Source organism: Dipodomys merriami, unplaced genomic scaffold, assembly GCF_024711535.1.
Source record: "Dipodomys merriami isolate MVZ:Mamm:240054 unplaced genomic scaffold, mDipMer1.0.p SCAF_13, whole genome shotgun sequence".
Lineage (NCBI taxonomy): Eukaryota > Metazoa > Chordata > Mammalia > Rodentia > Heteromyidae > Dipodomys > Dipodomys merriami.
This window is the reverse complement of record NW_027202604.1, coordinates 42,054,858-42,074,851: the sequence shown is the minus strand read 5'-3', so window position 1 is coordinate 42,074,851 and position 19,994 is coordinate 42,054,858. Positions and strand designations below refer to the sequence as shown.

Sequence of the window (19,994 nt, the reverse complement as noted above, 5' to 3'; positions counted from 1 at the left end):
AGCCTGGAGCCTGGAAATCTGGGTAGACTTGGGGACAGGGACACACACGGGGGGGGCTTGCACATATGAACGGAGGGGGGGCAAAGCCATCACCCCGTCCTGCCCCACCCCCATTCTCCTCACATCCAGACCCCGTGGGAAATGTTGGTGCCAGGCCGTGTTTGGCTGTCCACCCCGCATGCTTCTGGGCAGGGTAGAGTCAGAACCAGAGTCTGCAGGTGGGGTGTGTGCACGTGGGCCTGGTGTGCACAGGGGGCGTGTGTGCACGTGGGCCTGGTGTGCACAGGGGGCGTGTGTGCATTGGCTTGGTGTGCACGGGGAGGTGAGCTTGTGTGTGTGCCTGCTGGGCAATTAGTAAGCACTCATGCCAGGGCACAATCTAGTGTGTCTATGAATGTGGGGGCTGACGGGTCTCCATCACACTGGTCTCTGTCACACTGATCTGTCACACTGGTCTCTGTCACACTGGTCTCTGTCACACTGGTCTCTGTCACACTGGTCTGTCACACTGGGGTCTGTCACACTGGTCTGTCACACTGGTCTCTGTCACACTGGTCTCTGTCACACTGGTCTGTCCCACTGATCTCTGTCACACTGGGGTCTGTCACACTGGGGTCTGTCACACTGGGATCTGTCACACTGGTCTCTGTCACACTGGTCTCTGTCACACTGGGGTCTGTCACACTGGGGTCTGTCACACTGGTCTCTGTCACACTGGGGTCTGTCACACTGGTCTCTGTCACACTGGTCTCTGTCACACTGGGGTCTGTCACACTGGTCTCTGTCACACTGGGATCTGTCACACTGGTCTGTCACACTAGGGTCTGTCACACTAGGGTCTGTCACACTGGTCTCTGTCACACTGGTCTCTGTCACACTGGGGTCTGTCACACTGGTCTCTGTCACACTGGTCTGTCACACTGGTCTCTGTCACACTGGTCTCTGTCACACTGGGGTCTGTCACACTGGTCTCTGTCACACTGGGGTCTGTCACACTGGGGTCTGTCACACTGGTCTCTGTCACACTGGTCTCTGTCACACTGGGGTCTGTCACACTGGGGTCTGTCACACTGGTCTCTGTCACACTGGGGTCTGTCACACTGGTCTCTGTCACACTGGTCTCTGTCACACTGGGGTCTGTCACACTGGGGTCTGTCACACTGGGATCTGTCACACTGGTCTGTCACACTGGTCTGTCACACTGGTCTCTGTCACACTGGGGTCTGTCACACTGGTCTCTGTCACACTGGGGTCTGTCACACTGGTCTCTGTCACACTGGAGTCTGTCACACTGGGGTCTGTCACACTGGTCTGTCACACTGGGGTCTGTCACACTGGTCTCTGTTACACTGGTCTGTCACACTGGTCTGTCACACTGGTCTCTGTTACACTGGTCTGTCACACTGGTCTGTCACACGGGGGTCTGTCACACTGGTCTGTCACACTAGGGTCTGTCACACTGGGGTCTGTCACACTGGTCTCTGTCACACTGGTCTCTGTCACACTGGGGTCTGTCACACTGGTCTCTGTCACACTAGTCTCTGTCACACTGGGATCTGTCACACTGGTCTCTGTCACACTGGGGTCTGTCACACTGGGGTCTGTCACACTGGTCTCTGTCACACTGGGGTCTGTCACACTGGTCTCTGTCACACTGGTCTCTGTCACACTGGTCTCTGTCAATCTGGGGTCTGTCACACTGGGGTCTGTCACACTGGTCTCTGTCACACTGGTCTCTGTCACACTGGGGTCTGTCACACTGGTCTCTGTCAATCTGGGGTCTGTCACACTGGGGTCTGTCACACTGGTCTCTGTCACACTGGGATCTGTCACACTGGGATCTGTCACACTGACCTGTCATACTGGTGATTGGATGATCTACTGTAGGAGGACCTTTTCCTCCTGGATGACTGCACCTCTCCCACCCCTGGCCCTGTCTTGGACCTCGAGCCTGGGGTTCAAGCTGCCCACATGGGGGCTTTTGTCCATTTCTGAAGTGACAAGCGACACACAAAAGGCTTTTAATTAAATCAAAGGAGGGGGAAGTGGGCCAGCAGGCCCGCTATTATGTTACCAAACGTGAAAATGAAAACTTATTTTTAAAGCTCTGGTATTAATTTGAGATTATTCAGATAGTTAATTAAAAGTGCAGCATGTGTTAAATATTATTTCAGCAGAGATTGTCATCAGGCCTGCATGTAAGGCGATCGCAGGCCGGGGAGCGGCCTCCGCAGGCCCTGGTGCTCAGCCTGCACAGGCGGGGTGGGTCACAGCAGGCCTCGGCTCCCGTCCGCAGGACGGAGGCCTGCACAGCGGCTATGTGCATGGGTGTGCACCGGAGCCCGGCTGTGCGCAGTGGTGCGGCCACGGCCACACGTGTGACAGGACGCTGTGCACACCCCCCCGGGCCCCGGGCCCCCACCCCACGCATGCACACGGGCTCCGGTCGGGTCCCTCTCCACCCCCCAGGTCCTCTGGGGGCCAGGTGCCCGCCCAGCTCGCAGCCCTTGGCCCGGCACGGAGACGGGCCTGCGCCCGCCCTCTGTTGGCGCCCGGTGGAAGTGCTCCTGGGCTGCCGGGCGGGCTGCCTGCAGGACCTGGGGCCCTGCCGCCCTGCGGGGTGGGGTGGGGGGCCCTGCCGCCCTGTGGGGTGGGGTGGGGGGCCCTGGCTCTGTGGGGTGGGGTGGGGGGCCCTGGCTCTGTGGGGTGGGGGGCCCTGCCGCCCTGTGGGGTGGGGTGGGGGCCCTGGGGCTCTGTGGGGTGGGGTGGGGGCCCTGGGGCTCTGTGGGGTGGGTGGGGGGCCCTGCTGCTCTGTGGGGTGGGGTGGGGGGGCCTGCCGCCCTGCGGGGTGGGGTGGGGGGCCCTGGCTCTGTGGGGTGGGGTGGGGGGGCCCTGCCGCCCTGTGGGGTGGGGTGGGGGGGCCCTGGCTCTGTGGGGTGGGGGGCTCTGCCGATCTGTGGGGTGGGGAGTCCCTGGGGCTCTGTGGGGGGCCCTGGGGCTCTGTGGGGGTGCCGCAGGTGTGCCCACTGTTGTGAGGGAAGCAAAGCAGAAGCACAGAGAGTCAGTGGCCTGCTGGGCCCCACACACTGCAGGGAGGGGTGCAGCTAGGGATGGGGCCCAGTGGCGCCCACCCTCCCGATAACTCCCCCTCCTCCTGACCCCCAACCTCCCTTTGACCCCCACCCCTCCCCATGACCCCCCTTCCCCCTGGACCCCAACCTTTCACGTGACCCCCACCCCTCCCCATGATTCACCCCTCCCTGTGGCCCCCTATCCCATGACCTCTATCCCCATAGCCCCTCCCCCTGCGTGGCCCCCACCCTTCCTTGTGGCCCCCCCTCCCGGGGCCCCCGTGTGTCCCCCTCCCTGTGTCCCCCGTGTGGCCCTCTCCCCGTGTCCCCCATGTGTCCCCCTCCCCGTGTCCCCCGTGTGGTCCTCTCCCCGTGTCCCCCGTGTGGTCCTCTCCCCGTGTCCCCCGTGTGGCCCCTTCCCCGTGTCCCCCGTGTGGCCCCCTCCCCACAGCCCCCCGTGTGGCCCCCTCCCCACGGCCCCCCGTGTGGCCCCCTCCCCACGGCCCCCCGTGTGGCCCCCTCCCCATGGCCCCCAGTTTGGCCCTCTCCCCGCGGCCCCCCGTGTGGCCCCCTCTCCCCATGGCCCCCTGTTTGGCCCCCTCCCCACGGCCCCCCGTGTGGCCCCCTCTCCCCATGGCCCCCCGTGTGGCCCCCTCTCCCCACGGCCCCCCGTGTGGCCCCCTCTTCCCATGGGCCCCCTGTGTGGCCCCCTCTCCCCGCGGCCCCCCGTGTGGCCCCCTCCCCACGGCCCCCCGTGTGGCCCCCTCTCCCCATGGCCCCCAGTTTGGCCCCCTCCCTGCGGCCCCCCGTGTGGCCCCCTCTCCCCATGGCCCCCAGTTTGGCCCCCTCCCTGCGGCCCCCCGTGTGGCCCCCTCCCCACGGCCCCCTCTCCCCATGGCCCCCCGTGTGGCCCCCTCTTCCCATGGCCCCCAGTTTGGCCCCCTCCCCGTGGCCCCCCGTGTGGACCCCTCTCCCCATGGCCCCCCGTGTGGCCCCCTCTCCCCGCGGCCCCCCGTGTGGCCCCCTCCCCACAGCCCCCCGTGTGGCCCCCTCTTCCCATGGGCCCCCTGTGTGGCCCCCTCTCCCCGTGGCCCCCGTGTGGCCCCCTCTCCCCGCGGCCCCCCGTGTGGCCCCCTCTCCCCGCGGCCCCCCGTGTGGCCCCCTCCCCACGGCCCCCCGTGTGGCCCCCTCTCCCCATGGCCCCCAGTTTGGCCCCCTCCCTGCGGCCCCCCGTGTGGCCCCTTCCCCACGGCCCCCTCTCCCCATGGCCCCCCGTGTGGCCCCCTCTTCCCATGGCCCCCAGTTTGGCCCCCTCCCCGTGGCCCCCCGTGTGGACCCCTCTCCCCATGGCCCCCTGTGTGGCCCCCTCTCCCCGCGGCCCCCCGTGTGGCCCCCTCTCCCTCCGGCCCCCCATGTGGCCCCCTCTCCCCATGGCCCCCCGTGTGGCCCTCTCTCCCCATGGCCCCCCGTGTGGCCCCCTCTTCCCATGGCCCCCCGTGTGGCCCCCTCTTCCCATGGCCCCCCATGTGGACCCCTCTCCCCATGGCCCCCCGTGTGGACCCCTCTCCCCATGGCCCCCCATGTGGCCCTCTCTCCCCATGGCCCCCAGTTTGGCCCCCTCCCCGTGGCCCCCCGTGTGGCCCCCTCTCCCTGCGGCCCCCCGTGTGGCCCTCTCTCCCCATGGCCCCCCGTGTGGCCCCCTCTCCCTCCGGCCCCCCATGTGGCCCCCTCTCCCCATGGCCCCCCGTGTGGCCCCCTCCCCGCGGCCCGCACACCATGGCTAGGCACTGCAGAGGGCGAGCCTCACACCGGCTGTGCGGCAGCTTTGTCCCCCAAACCGAGGCCGGCGATGCCTTCAGCCGCCCCTCTGTAGACCCGGCGCCCCAGGCCAGGCCAGCCTTTCCCCTCCTGAGGCCACTGTGGGGCGTCTGGAAGCGCATGTCCAGGGAGCGGGTGGGGCGTTCAGCAGGGGCCAGGCGCTGGAGGGGGATGGGCTGCGGGCTCCCCAGGGAGCGCCACCTCCCAGGGGCGCGGTGTGGGCTTGTTTGTCCCTGTGTGGCCCCGGTGGCCCCTGGAGCTGGCACACAGCGCATGTCCCTTGCTGAGCTCCGGCCCAGCGTCCACCCTCCCCCGCTGGTGGGCAGCAGGCCGCAGCACTGCCAAGCTGTCGCACAGGCTGGCGGGCAGCAGCGGGCAGCAGCGGGCAGCAGTGGGCAGCGGCGGGCAGCGGCGGGCAGCAGCGGGCAGCAGCGGGCAGCAGCGGGCAGCAGCGGGCAGCGGTGGGCAGCAGCGGGCAGCAGTGGGCAGCGGTGGGCAGCGGCAGGCCGCGGTGGGCAGCGGCGGGCAGCAGTGGGCAGTGGTGGGCAGCGGCGGGCAGCGGCGGGCAGCTGTGGGCAGTGGTGGGCAGCAGTGGGCAGCGGCGGGCAGCAGTGGGCAGTGGTGGGCAGTAGTGGGTAGCGGCGGGCAGTGGTGGGCAGTAGGCCACAGCGCTGCTGAGCTGTCGCACAGGCTGGTGGGCAGCGGCGGGCAGCAGCGGGCAGCGGTGGGCAGTGGTGGGCAGCAGTGGGCAGCGGCGGGCAGTGGTGGTCAGCAGTGGGCCGCAGTGGGCAGCAGTGGGCAGTGGCGGGCCGCAGTGGGCAGCGGTGGGCAGCAGTGGGCAGCGGCGGGCAGCAGTGGGCAGCGGTGGGCAGCAGCGGGCAGCGGCGGGCAGCAGTGGGCAGTGGTGGGCAGTGGTGGGCAGCGGTGGGCAGCGGCGGGCAGCAGTGGGCAGTGGTGGGCAGTGGTGGGCAGTGGTGGGAAGCGGCGGGCAGCAGTGGGCAGTGGTGGGCAGTAGTGGGCAGCGGCAGGCAGTGGTGGTCAGCAGTGGGCCGCAGTGGGCAGCAGTGGGCAGCGGTGGGCAGTGGTGGGCAGTGGTGGGCAGCGGTGGGCAGCAGTGGGCAGCGGTGGGCAGCGGCGGGCAGCAGTGGGCCGCAGTGGGCAGCAGTGGGCAGCGGTGGGCAGTGGTGGGCAGTGGTGGGCAGCGGTGGGCAGCAGTGGGCAGTGGTGGGCAGCGGTGGGCAGTGGCGGGCAGCAGTGGGCAGTGGTGGGCAGTAGTGGGCAGCGGCGGGCAGTGGTGGTCAGCAGTGGGCCGCAGTGGGCAGCAGTGGGCAGCGGTGGGCAGCAGGCCGCAGCGCTGCTGAGCTCTGTCGCACACTCCAGAACTGTGTCCCCAGGCAGCTGCCTCGGACGCGGCCGTCCGTGAGCCGCAGCCGCCAGCCGCGTCCGTCCCCAGCCAGGCCGGTCCTGGGGCTCCCTTCCTGCTGGGTCAGAGAAGGCGAGAGGCACACAGACCCCTGGGTCCCGGCTCTGTGACCATAAGCAAGGCCACGCCCTCACCCACGTGGCCACCTGGCGGCCAGCGGGCAGCACAGCGTGAGCCAAGTCTCGGCCAGGTGGACCAGGCAGGGCCGCAGAGGTCCGCGTGCTGGCCTCCATCCTGGGGGAGCCCAGCCTGGCCCCAGGGTGGCCTGGACGTTGTGCTCGTCTGAGAGCACTGGCGGCTTCAGGCTGCCCAGGCCCCAGCCGACAGGGACCGGCTGTGGCTGAAGGAGTCAGTGAACCGACAGCCGTAGCCCAGACCCACCTCTGGGTGAGGACAGCGTCTCTGGGCCTGGGTCCCAGAGTCTGGGTCTGCCTGCCCTCCCCCTCCCCCGGCGCCCCTGCCTACTCCCTCCCCACCTCCCCCTCCCTGCTGCCCCTGCCTGCCCCCCCACCCCGCCTACCTCCCCTGCCCCACTCTGCCCGCCCCCCGCTGCCCCCACCAGCACAGGGCCTGTGTGGCCCAGGTCCCAAGCGCACCCAGGGCCTCTGGTGTCCCCAGCCCGTGGGCAGGTGCTGTCCCCAAGCCTTTGTGACTGGAACAGTGGGCTTCTCAGGGAAACTGAGGCATGCAGACCCCACACGGCACCAGGCCAACCCAGGCCGCACACCTGCGGTCTGTGCCTGGCTCTCCGTGGCTTTGAGGGGCACTGGGGTTGGGGCTGAGCTGTCAATGAGCAGACCAGGGCCCTGGGCACAGGAGGGACCGTGAGCGGTCAGAGAGGCTGTCCCGGCCCGCACCAGCGCCGCGCTGGCCACGGCGGGCTTCGCGGCACCAGGCCCTGCCCTGGGCGTCCAGGGCCCATCCCCAGAGGTGGCGACAGAGGGGGACTTGTGTCACGGGACCTCCATTCCAGGAGCGATGGGGAGATAGGCCAGGCCCAGGAATGCGGCCTCTGCCCGTGAACTCGCTCTGCCGCCCTGCAGGCCGGGGTCGGCTGGAGGTCACTGGGGACTGGGGCGGGCAGGTGAGGGGCAGCCAGGAGCTCGGGAGCCGGAGAGGCCGCATGGTCCTGCGGGCAGTGACCGCCGTTGGGCTGCCCATGGAGGGGGGCTGCCCCGTCCCCGGGGGGGCTGCCCCGTCCCTGGGCCCATCGCTCGCCCCGGCGGAGGGGGGCTGCCCCGTCCCCGGGCCCTTCGCTCTGCCCTCTACCTGGGGCTGCCCTGTCCCTCTGCTCCGCCCTCTACCCGGGGCTGCCCTGTCCCTCTGCTCCGCCCTCTACCCGGGGCTGCCCCGTCCCCGGGCCCTCCGCTCTGCCCTCTACCCGGGACTGCCCTGTCCCTCTGCTCCGCTCTCTACCGGCTGCCGCTTCCCACCATCTGGAGAGTAGAGTCTCTTCTCTTGCAGGCAGGAGGAAGGAACTTGCAAATTAGAAAACCTTAATTCCCTGCCCCAAAATGGCCGTGGTCATCCCGTCGGCCCCGGCCTTTGACTGCTTGGTGACAGGGGCAGGGCAGGGCTGCTCGGAGCAGGGCCGCGCTCCGGCCGCCGGCGCTCCGCCGCTCTGCCTCCTCTCCGCACCTCTGCTGGCCTCTGGCTTGAGGGCTGCGGGCGGGCGGGCGGGGTGGAGGCCGGGGGCCCGAGGCCCGGCTGACCCGGTCCCTCTCCAAGACCTGCTCTCTGCTGTGCGGTACACAGCGGCTTTGAGACACTTTGCTAAGGCTGGATGGGTCCTTCCCAGAACTGGACGTGTCCACCTGTGCCATGGACCCCATGGCTAGGCCTTCCAGCACCTTCCGGCCACCGGGAGATGCTTGTCAGCTTACCAGAGGCCCGTGACTCTGAAGCGTCTTATCAGCATCCCTCCCATGCGCGTGGGCAGGGCCTTCCTCCGCCCAGCCCGCCTGGGCCTCTCTCCTGCTTTGGGCCCCAGGGTGGGTGAGGGTGACCTGAGCGTGGGCTGCGCTGGGCCGGCCCCCGTGGTTCGCACACCATCTGGCCCGTAGAGACTGCCAGGCCTGGGAGTGTGGAAGCCGCGCCGGCCACACCCGACCAGGAAGAGGCACCCGCCCCAGCCACGGCCTCTGGCGGGCTGTGGCCGCGTGCTCCACGTCGGCCCCCCAGCGGCCCCTCTGCCTGGCCCGTGGGGCTGCGCCCTCCGCTGTTCCCAGGCCCCGTGAGAGGGCCTTCACCTCAGCCCAGCACCAACAGCCTCGGCTCTGACAGGGCAGGGCCCAGCAAGCCCTGCGCTGGCCTCAAAATGGCTGTGCCCAGGGTGACAACAGGGGACATGGGTGGAGGGACAGGCCACCTCCTGGGCAGAGGGCAGCAGGGAGGGCGGCGGGGAGGAGGAGGAAAACAGTGCTGACCTCTAACATTGCAAACGGATACCCTGACCTTCCCTAGCTCCCAGACACGCCACCTCCCAGCCCCGACACCCCAACCTCCCCAACCCCGACACCCCAACCTCCCCAACCCCGACACCCCAACCTCCCCCAACACTGACCCCCGCCTGACCCCCCGGCCCTGACCCCCCCCAGTCCCCTGGCCCCGGCCTTGGTGGACCTGAGGTCCTCCAGCCCAGGGGGGGAGTGTCCTCGGGCTCAACCCCAGAGCTGGCTGGCCTCCGCCCTCGGGCTGCCCTGCCGTGCCCAGCCCTGCCCTCAGCCTGGCCTGGCTCTGCAGGCTCCCTGCTGGCCGAGGGGCTGAGACGTGGCTCCAGAGCTCCTCCCCTGCCAATCCCACCCTCTCTTCAATACCCTGCCCAGCTGGTTCCTGGGCAAATGAGTCTCCCTCACACCAGCCCGGGCCTGACAGGACAGAAGAGGAGGAGTGGGGAGCTGGCGTGTGCGGCTCTCCCCTTCCGAAGGGAGCCTAGAACCCAAATCCACACGGAGGCTACGTGGAGGCTGTCCTGGCAGAGGCCGGCGAGGCTGGGGCCTGGGCGTCTGAGATCCGGGCCCGTGGGCCTGCGTTGGGTCGACCGCATCCCGGAGAGTTAGCCGCCCTCCTTCACCCACGACCCAGACCAGGGCAGCGGACACAGCCCTGCCAGTGCGCCCCGCGCCAACACGGTGTGCGGACGGTGGACACGCACAGACACGCGTGTGCCACACGTGCGCAGGGCAGAGCCCCGGCTGCCCCAGGGCTTCCCGTTTGCCAGCCGTTATCTTCCAGAAATAGACGAACCCAGAGTCTCCATCGGGGACATTTACCGATAAGCCTTATCTCCCTGCCGCTGCATTAGCGCCGGTCTGCGCCGTCAATCGGGGCTCAGCCGTGACTTCATTCCAAGTGGCAGGTGGGGAGGGGCGCAGCCCGGGGGCACACGGCCGAGGTTCCCAGCCGGCCGTCCTGCTGAGGCCCCAGGCCCCAGGGACGCCTCTGCTCCCTGTGCAGCTCGCCGGTCACGCCAAGAGGCCAGGGTTTCTGGCGATGCAGGGCCGGAACAGGCCTCTCCTGGCCACACTGAGCAGCACAGTGCCTCTTGGGTCCTGAGCTCCTGGGGGCCAGTGCTGGGCTCCCCACCTTTGTATTGGTGTGCCTCCTCCCCGGGGGTCAGAGCACATCCAGGCGGGGTGCAGGGGGGGGAGAGGCCGGTTTGGGACTCGCGGGCCTGTCTCGTGGTGCGGTGACTGGAGGAATCGGACCGCAGCCATGGCCGCAGAGCCTTGGCGCCCGTCCCCGGAACAGCGTGTGGAGGGCCGGCCGCGCGCGCCCGTGGCCAGGGCCAGGGCCCTCCCGCCCCTCCCGCAGGGGCACAGGGGGGCCCGCGTCCCCCCAGGGGAGGGCCTGGGCAGGCTGGAGGCCCAGCAGACCCGGCCGCCCCCTCTCCTGGCTCCTTCTGGACCGTTGAAGGCCGGAGGCGCCAAGGCGCCCACTCAGGTGGCCGGAGGGAGGTGCTCCAGAAGCCGGAGCCGTCTCCCAGCCGGAGGCCTGCTCTGCTGTGTGGGAGGGCACAGGTGTGCACCCTGCTGCCACTCTGGGGTCACGCCAGACTGGGGGTCAGCGCGGGCCGGGGCCGGGAGCTGCCGGTGACGAAGCTCGGACCCCGCCACCCTCCGCCCGGCCCTGTGCTGCTGCTCGCGCCGCCCCCGGCTGCCGCTGCCTGGGTCCCCGCCAGGCCTGGTGGAGGCCGCTGTGCGGCGGCCACCCCCAGAAGCGTGGGGTGCTGGGCTCTGGGCTGGGGGTTTAATTAGGGGCCGCCGTACAGGAGGACGGCGTGTTCCAGAACACCGCCCCCTCCCGCGGCCTCAGCTCTGCTTCACAGCCCCAAGCCATTTGATCGCAACTTGCCCCTGCTAGTATTTTTAATGCCATTTTTGCAAATTAAAGCATAATGCACCGATTACCAGGATAAAAGGGAGGCCTGTGCGTCCGTCCGGAGGCCCAGTAAAGGAGCGCTGGAACATCTGTGCATCTCGCCAACGTCTGCGAGAGCCTTCCTTTCCCCGCAGCCGCCGGTGCCGCCCTCTCGCTCTCTCCTGTGCCCCACGTGGGGCGGTGGGCGCCAGGCCGCAGGCCGCGCAGGCAGGGTGCGCCCAGGCAGGCAGGGTGCGCCCAGGCCGGCCACACGGCCAGTGCCCGGCGGCTGATCCCTCGGAAACGAGGCTCCACTCAGGGCGGAGCCCAGGCGCGCCTGGCGTCCGTGACCCCTCACGCCGGGGGTCCGGCAGCCCTGGCGGCCCGCCGTGGCACAGGCCGGGGCTCCTGGGAGACCCCCTCTCCGGGCCGAAGACCCCCCACCCACCTGGCTGGGCCTATTGGCTGGTGCGGCTGGTGTGGGGTCCCTGCGTTTGCGGAACGGCCCTGCAGGGAGCAGGGAGTCAGAGACTGGCAGATGGTGGGTGGCCCAGACATGAACTGACCGTTTATTTGCCATTGCTGAGGGCTGCCCCACTGGGCAGCGGTGAACCCGGGCTGCGGGCCTCAGCCCAGCTGCCCGGGGTGGGGGGCAGGCGCGGGGCCAGCCCCCGGCCTCTGACAGCCCGCCCTGCGCTGGGCCGTGGGGCGGACGCGAGGGTGGGCACCGGCGCTCGGCCCGGCCGCCGGGAGCCGGTCGCTCCTCAGGACTGGACCATGCGCTTGTGGGGGTCGAAGACGTAGCGCTTGAAGGACAGGCTGAGTGTCACGTGCTGGGGCTCGGGCCGCTCAGGGCCCTCCTCCGGCTTGGCCGCTTCCCCCAGGCCGGGCCGGACACGCTTCTTGAGGGCAGGAGCCAGGGTCTTCTTGGATTCAGGGCCGAGGCCACCTGCAAGGTGAGGAGTCACGTCACTGTCCCCGCCAGAGAGGGGCCTGGGGGCTGGGCGCGCCTGCTCTCCCCGCCCCTGGGCTTTCGTTGGGCTAATGAGGCCCTGCCAGCCAGAGGACGCGGCAGGGAGCGGTGGCTGGGGAAGGGGGCCTCTTTTCCTTGGCTCCCTGGGCCAGGCCGACCTCTGCTCCCCCAGATTGCAGCGCGCACTGCGCCCCCCAGCCCGTCTCTGCTGCGTGCCCGCCCGGCTCTGCCCGCGTTGTGAGCTGCGGGGACACTGGCCCCAGCGCCGGCCCCCCCCTTGGCCGGGGCAGCAGCCCCTTTCTCCGCAGCCCCCCTTAGGTGTTCATCGACAGAGCTGGGCGTTTCTGTGGTGCACCAATGGGTGTTTCAGCAGTGGAATGTGAATGGCGGTGTGCTTAAATAAAGCCGACGTGTCCACTGTGCCGCATACTTACTGCCCTGAAGGTATGTGCAGGGGGACGCGGGGTGGGGCCCGGGGGCCTGCGCCGTGGGGCGCGTCCACCGCCTGCCCAGCGTCCACTCCGCAGCCCAACCCAGGGGCAGCGGGGCACGCTGGCCTCACCTTAGCCCTTCCTGGGAACCTCAGTGCCCCGGCTCCCCAAAGACCGCCCAGGCGTCTCCTCCCAGGCCGTGGTGCTGAGGCCCAGGCGGGATGGGTCTGGCCGAGTCTGCGGCCACCGTCTCATCCTTAGAGGAGGGACCGCGTACGCGGATGCCAAGGGCCCTGCGGGGTCCTGCTGCTCCCGAAGTTCTGAAGGGTGACGGGGCTGGGGGGCGGCGGCCCTGCCGTGTGCACCCCCTCTCCCTCCAGCAGGTGGAAGGGGAGGGGAGGGTTCCGGGTCAGGCTGCCCACCACGCGCCCTGCGGACCGCCCTGTGGCCCCGGGGAGCTGCCTCGGGGGCAGCCGTGGAGGGTAGGGCCCCCACCGGGAGGACCCTGCGGCAGAGCCTCACGCCGGTGCCAGGCCTGCGGCTCTGAGCCCAGGGCCAAGCCTGGCTGCCTGGCTGTCTTCTGCAAACAGAGACGGCGACTGGCACCAGACCCTGCCTGTCTCCCTCTGGTGCCAGGAGGTCTGCCGGCAGGGGCGGTGGGGCATCTGGGTGGCTGCACCCTGCCGGGGAGACAGGCGCGGCCCAATCTGCCGGCCATCTCCCGCCTTGGCTCACCTTACACGCTCAGCACACACTGCCACAGAGCCGGGAACCCCTTGGGGCACCCGCGGAGCCCCAGGCTGTCCTGAGAGGGCGGGGCCCGGCATCTCCCCCGCCCTCCCGCCCCCCCGGGCTGCGTTCACGTGGCCAGGTGAGGCTGCACACACGCCGTGCAGAGCGGCCGGCCCTCCCGGGCCTCGGAGCTGGGGCCGAGCGAGGCTCCCGCAAGCTGCCTAGCCCGTGTGGCCCTGGAGGAAGGCGGTGGGGACTGAGCATGCGCAGCGAGGCCAGCTGACCGGGCCCAGCCACAGGCACAGGCTCCGGGAGCTGCTGGGAGAGGGCCACGCCCACCGGGTTAGGGTGGGTGGTGGGGGCTGCGGCAGCAGCATCCTGATCGCCACTGCCTGGCGTCCACATCTGCAGCCCGGGGCCTCGGGGGCACCCGCCTGGCCGGCTGGCCGCCCCCCTCAGACTGTCCTGGGGAATCCCGGTGCCCCGGCTCCGTCCCATGCCCAGGCCTCCCCAGGGATGGCCTCCCTCCCGGGAAGCGCTCTGGAGCGCCAAGCCAAGTTCCCCCTCCACCTCCTTCGAGTCCCGTGCACCCCCCCCAGCCAGCTCAGCACGTGCCGCGCTACGCACGCGCATCAAGGCTCCCGTCTCTCCTGTGCTGAGCACGCATCCGTGGCTCTGACTTGTGGTGGACCTTGGGGCCAAGGAGCAAACCCCTGCACCCCACACCAAGAAAGCATGTGTTCACCGTGGCGGGAGAGCACGTGAGCTGTGCGTGTCACCACCAGAATGGAGAAGTCCACTTCCCAAACCCGAACAAGTGCCGGCTGCTGCGGGCCGAGACCCCTGTGGTGCGGCCGACGCCGGCAGAGCCCCATGCGCGGGCCCGCGGCCTGACGGGGCCCGTGGCTGCGTCGGGACAAACCCGCACTGTGGCGGCATGGCGCCATGTGTACGGCACACGTCGGGGCTGAGGAAGGGCGGGAGGCGGTGGCGGGACCCCGCGAGGCTCCAGTCCTCGGCTCCGTGCTCAGGGAAGGTGGGCCGGGACAGCCAGGGCGTCAGCGGGTCCTGAGGGCAGGGACAAGGTCTCCACCGCTCCGCGGCGCGGTGCGGCTCTGGCCTCTGGCCTGCATCAGGGCAGCAACAGGCAGGGCCTGGTCCCTGGTGCTCCCGGCCTCCCGAGGCCCCGGGCCTCAGGCGCGGCTGTGTGACTGATGGAGTCTGCTCTTGCCTGGCGTTCAGCCCCCCCCCCCCCCCCCGGCCCCAGCTCTTGTTGAGCCTCGTGCAGCCCGGCCGGGCCTCTGAGCTCAGGGCTCTGGCAGGCTCTTCCTGCCCGCCAGGCTGAGCGGAGCTCCATGGATGCCCACACCCCTGACTGTGCTGTGGTGTGGCAGGGAGTGGGCCCTGGGCTGCTCCAGGCAGGCCTGGGGGGCACGGGAGCCCACGGAGGACCTCACCCAGCGCCGTCCGTCCCCCAGGACCTCACCCAGCACGGCCTCCCTTCTCCCCAGCTTGGGGCTCGTGGGAGCCCAGGCCCCGGATGCAGTGGAGTGGCTGCCTTGACCCTGGTGACAAGGTCACGGTGGCTCCCACGGGGACCTCTCCCAGGCCCGCACTGGCCTTTTCTCACTGAATGCTGGCCACACACAAAGGCACAATGGCTGCAGGCTGTGGGTCTTGGCTTGGGCCGGGGGTAATCAGGGGAGAATGCGGGAGGCACGGCGCTTCCCAGCCCAGCAAGGCCTGGCCATCAAAGGCCGGCAAATTGCCTCCAATTTCTGGAGTTGCTTTCATGTTGGGGGCCGGGCTGGGAAGGGGCCTCTGCGCTGGTGGGCGGCTGGCACCCTCAGTGGGAACTGGGCTCACAGGCAGTTGGGGTCACGGGCTCTGGCCCCGGGGCGGCTCGGGCGGCTGCTCAGCTCTAAGTGCTGAGCAGGGGTCGGGGCTCCTCCCGCCTCTGCCGTGGCCTGAAGGCGGGCAGCGCGGCCGGCCAGGCTGGCCGCAGAGGCGCTGGACGGGCTAGCTTGAGGCCCGACATGGGGCCTGCAGTTGTATCCATGCACAGAGGCCTTCCTGGACGCTTGTCTTGCAGGTAGTCAGCTAAGGTACACTGAGGCTCAGGGCTGGAGAGTGCCAGGGGCAAAGCCAAGGAGCTGGTCTCCCTGCCGGGGAGCGACTGGCTTCGCCCATCTTGTCAGGCCAGCTTCTTTGGTGCTGACTCGCTTTCTGGTGCTCGTGGGCTGGTGGCAGAGGCTGTTTCCACCCTTTCCCTCCTGAGTGTGGACCCCACAGGCAAATACAGATGCAATTTGCTTTAAAAAGATAAAGTGATTAATTTTTTTATCAGACGACAAAAAGAAGGGGGGCGGGCGGCCGGTGGGCCCACGCGCCCCTTTGATTGGGTGGACGCAGCAGCACGCCTGCACCCCCATTTTGATGTCTTCGTGTTGTCTAATTCCTCCTTTTATATTAAGCTTCTTAGCAGTAATGATGAATTCTTCAAAAACAAAAAAGGACCCTTTGCAGGAATGTTTCCCACACCACGCACACTGAAATCATGGAGCAGTCAGAGCTCTGGCAACTGTGCGGCGCTGCATTACGAGGAGGGATTTCTTTTTAAGGCAAAAACAAAACCATTCTGATTCAGGCAGGAAATGACTTGGTGCCGAGGCCCAGACAGGCCGTGCGGGCCGAGCCGGCCTCCCGGGGGAGGTTTGCTGCTCTGATCCGGGGGTGGCCGGCGGGTCTGGCCGGGCCGCCGCTCCCACCCATCCCGCTCTTCCAGCTGGGGTGCAGGCGCGTCTGCTCAGCCTCTCTTCTCTGATGCTTGCCGGCCGGGAGGCACAGGCACCTGGCCAGGCCTCATTTTCAGGGCCACTCCATGCTCGGCCCCGTCTCACCCAGGCCTGGAGCCGTGGGTGACGGAGGTGGTGGTCAGAGCCGTGGGTGACGGTGGTGGTGGTCAGAGCCGTCCATGGGTGACGGTGGTGGTGGTCAGAGCCGTCCATGGGTGACGGCGGTGGTGGTCAGAGCCATGGGTGATGGTGGTGGTCAGAGCCGTGGGTGACGGTGGTGGTGGTCAGAGCCGTGGGTGACGGTGGTGGTGGTCAGAGCCGTGGGTGACGGAGGTGGTGGTCAGAGCCGTGGGTGATGGTGGTGGTGGTCAGAGCCGTGGGTGATGGCGGTGGTGGTCAGAGCCGTGGGTGATGGCGGTGGTGGTCAGAGCCGTGGGTGACGGAGGTGGTGGTCAGAGCCGTGGGTGATGGTGGTGGTAGTCAGAGCCGTGGGTGATGGTGGTGGTGGTCAGAGCCGTGGGTGATGGTGGTGGTGGTCAGAGCCGTGGGTGATGGCGGTGGTGGTCGGTGGGTCCTGGGGCAGGCCCCAGGCCACCAGTGGCCTGCCGCTCTTGCCCTGCACGGCCCCCATCCGTTCCCCTGCTCAGGGCCAGCCGGTGGACGGGGCTGGGTGGCTGCAGGAGGCGGGAGACCTGGCACGCAGGGCCTCATGGCTTCCTGTCCACCTCGGGCTGGTGAGCGAGCGGCGGGCCGCGCTTAACAAGGCCTTGGCGAGCAGTGGCCATGTGACACGTGCACCGCGCACCTCCGAGGCACGCCCCCACGCACCCAAGGTCGCACGCTGGACACGGCAGGCTGCGGCTTTCAGCACCCGGCTGGGCGCCCGCGCGGGCAGCGTGCGCGGACCTGCGCTCCTCCCCCTTCCTGCCTCTGGGTCCAGGGCTCTGGCCACGGCTGCCGTGCAGTGGGCTGGACCAGCCAGGGCGTCCTGCTGGACACCAGGCACGTGTGCTCGGGTCCTCCGCCTCACCTGCCCTCCCGCACAGACAGGCAGGCCGTGCCGGGCGCCCCGAGGCCAGCCGGGCCTCCCGGTGACCTCCCACACGCTGCCCCGTGCAGAGGGAATGAATCTTAATGCGCCACACACGCCCCCCAAATGTGTACACTCTTTAACAGCAGTTATTCTTCAATTAAAATACCTAGAGCAGAAACGAAGATAACTGGTTTAAAAGGTAGAACTATTGACAATAAAAGTCTTCTTCACATTGCTTTTGTTAAAAAAAACCCCACATATTAAAAATGTCATTTTTATGACTTGGAGGAAAAAAGCCATCCAGAATAATGAGGGCGAACAAAGGCCGGAGCGGCCGCTCTCCAGGCGGCGTGCGGGCTCCAACCAGAGCTGGGGCACGCGGCCCCCGCCGGCGGTGCCTTGCGGGCGGAGGGGCGGGGACTCGGCTCACGGGGCCCGTCGGTGCCACACGCGCGGGCCAGGGGCCGGGGCCGTGCGAGCGCACGCTGCCAGTCGGTCCTCGGGCTGCGCTGCGGCTGCCTCCTGACCCGCCGTCCCGAGCCCGGCCCCGGCCTCTCCGCTGCTGCAGGCCCGCATGGCGCTGGTGCTGTGGGCCCAGTGGGCAGAGCCCCCAGTGCTACGATGCCTTTCTGGGCTCTGCTCTGGTCACGTCTCACCCCTGTGGCTCGGTGACGCATCACAGTTGGTCAACGCCTCGAAGTCCTGGTCATTGTGGAACACGGCCCAGGAGACGCCCCGCCTTACAGCATGGCACAGAGCCGGGCCAGCCCTGGGACTGGGCTGGGCTGCTGGCTCAGGGGCCCGCGGGGCCACAGGAGCACATCCAGGGTCTCACGGGCCCAGGGGCTCCTCTCAGAAGTCCCCACATGTTCCTCAAAAGAGCAGGTGTGATCGTGGCCCGGGTGCCAGCCGGTGCCCAGCTGTGGGGGAGCTGCGTGGCTCTGAATCTCAGGCCCCACAGCTGTGAGGTGGGCTTGTCCACCTTGCTGCTGCGGGGGGCAGGCTACAGACTGTGTGCGAAACAGCACGTGGCAGCCACCTGCCGGGGCCCGGGCGACCCTCCATGGCAGCCCGGCCACCACTGTGTTCCCTGGGGCCTGGTTCTGAGATGCCTCGCTCTCTCCTCCCACAGCACCCCACGAAGCCCACGGGGTGTGGGCTCGAGTGCCAAGCCACACTGTGTCAGGGCCAACACGTCCAGGCAGGGCGACGGGTGTGGCCCGTGTGCCTGACCATGACCCCACGTACGGCAGGTGTACCTGCACGGCACGAGCACGCGGGGCCCCGCCCCTCTGTGTGGGGCGGTGAGGCCCTTCCCAAGCCCCAGAAGAGCGTCTGCACCATGACCTGGGCAAGGCCTGGCTATATTTTCACTTTCATAAGACAGGGGCAAGTATAACATAAAAAGCTTTTGCTCCGGGGCTGGGAAGGTGGCTCAGTGGTAGAGCGCTTGCCTTGCATGCATGAGGCCCTGGGTTCGATTCCTCAGCACCACATATGCAAAAAGAAAAAAGCCAGAAGTGGCGCTGTGGCTCAAGTGGTAGAGCGCTAGCCTTGAGCTGAAGAGCTGTGGGACAGCGCCCAGGCCCAGAGTTCAGGCCCCACGACCAGACCCCCCCCCCAAAAAAAAGCTTTTGCTCCAAGTCAGCCGGGGTTTTCCCTTCCTCTAAGGCCAGGTCCGTTTGCGGCACCCACGCCCACGGCACACCCCCTGCCCCCAGCTCCGCCGCCATGTGGACAGCGGCCTGCCGTCCTGTGCGGGGCTAGTTCAGGGCGAGTGCCGGGTGGGCACATGGCAGACACGTCTGTGCTCTCCCCCAGGGGTCCTGAGACGTGGCCGGCCTCTTCACACGTGCTGCGTGGGCGCCGGGTCTGCAGCCGGCCCTGCTGGGCCTCCCCTCAGATGACAGGAGGCCGGCAGGAGGGCGGGCGTCTGTCAGGATGCTAACCAAAGCCTGCCCATCTTTCCCACCACTGCGCGGTTTACACTCAGGGGTCCTGTGGCCAGGCTGCCGGCCCCGCAGAAGTCAGGTGTGGAAGGGCACGTTCCGGCCACTCCACCCGCCGGACGCCTGAGCGAGAGCAGCCGGTGAGCTGCTGCGGGGCCGGCCGGCTGGGGCGTCCGGCTGCTGACCTCCTGTCAGGCTGCCCACGGCCAGCCCAGTGCCCGGGGGAGAGGAGCCACGCCCGTGTCCCCGTGTCCGGCTGGTGGGCTGGGGTGCGGATCCAGCGTGGGGAGCAGTCCATGCTGCTGCTCGGCTGGTGGCTCCGTGAGCAGCGGACGGCCCGGCCGGGGGCCGTGGAAGGTGACAGAGGAAGGGGCACGCAGGGGATGTGCACATCCCCCGTCCCCTTGGAAACTGGATGAAGGGTTTTGCCGGCAGGCGGCAGGCTGCTCACCACGGACTTGGGCCACACGCCGGGCGGAGGTGACGCGGGCCTCCTCGGCTCTCGGCTGCCCGAAGCCCAGGCCGGCAGTGGCTCCTGCGCCTGCTCCGTCACCGCGGGGCCTGTGCTGCTCCCGCAGACTGGCCAGGGCAGGCGGGTGTCCTGAAGGGAGGGGCCGGCCCGCACGGTGCCCAGTGTGTCTAGGAGACCCCGGGGCGGGGGGGGGGCTGTGCGGCCGGGAGAGCCGGGACCGTGAGCCCCGCGGGGAGAGCTCTGGGGCATTCTCCTCTCCCTGCCCACTGAGCCCGCCACCCTGGGCTCGGAGCCCCGGCCCCCCGTCAGTGGCACTATCTGCCGCGACCCCCACCTCCGTCTCCACTACTTATTGACCTCTCCACGGGCGCCCTCAGCACAGGAGTGGCCCGGCTTGCCGCCGTGTGCCGGCGCCCTTCCTCACGGAGTGCCGGTACAGCTGGCAGGCCACGGGCTCTGCCGGTGCCGCCGACGGTGCTGTCCCCGGCATCCCATTCCACACGCAGCCGGGCTCGGCCTCCACCGGGGCCAGAGCTGGGGTCTGCGCAGGGGGCCCAGGCACCGCACGAGGCCCCTACGTTCCCGGGAGGGGGCAGGGCCTAGAAGCCACAGGCACCACGACCCCCACAGGCCTGATTCTCCTGAGGGGGCCGATGCACGGCTTGGCCCTGTGTGTGCCTCAGTGGCACCGTACGACAACGTGGGCCTGTGCACTACAGTGCCCGCTCCCCACGCCGCCCCTACCAGCAGGCGCACCCAGCTGCCTGCCCAGCCCCACGGCCTGAGGACAGCAGTCAAGACAGCAGGGGTGGAGGGGCTGGGCAGGGCTGCCACACCCCTCCTCGAGTGGGGGGGGCTGGGCAGGGCTGCCACACCCCTCCTCCAGAGTGGGGGGGGCTGGGGAGGGCTGCCACACCCCTCCTCCAGAGTGGGGGGAG

General features: G+C 68.9%; 2 protein-coding genes across 4 annotated transcripts in view; one reads left to right on the top strand and one right to left on the bottom strand.

Moving 5' to 3' along the window:
- The first annotated feature begins 3,277 nt into the window (after positions 1–3,277).
- LOC138824496 (proline-rich protein 2-like) lies at positions 3,278–4,855 on the top strand. The gene has a single exon (XM_070018368.1). It carries the CDS (start codon positions 3,278–3,280, stop codon positions 4,853–4,855), a length of 1,578 nt encoding a protein of 525 aa, XP_069874469.1.
- Positions 4,856–11,220: 6,365 nt separating this feature from the next.
- LOC138824876 (selenocysteine-specific elongation factor-like) overlaps positions 11,221–19,994 on the bottom strand; it is a 138,822-nt gene continuing 130,048 nt past the window's right edge. For all 3 annotated transcript variants that reach the window (XM_070019297.1, XM_070019299.1, XM_070019298.1), the window contains one exon: positions 11,221–11,620. In XM_070019297.1, the coding sequence (XP_069875398.1) occupies positions 11,436–11,620 (185 nt within the window). In that variant the 3' untranslated portion in view covers positions 11,221–11,435. The remainder of the gene's footprint in view (positions 11,621–19,994) is intronic.

Coding starts and splice junctions, on each gene's coding strand:
- LOC138824496 (XM_070018368.1), top strand. CDS start 3,278: ATGACCTCTATCCCCATAGCCCCTCCCCCTGCGTGGCCCCCACCCTTC.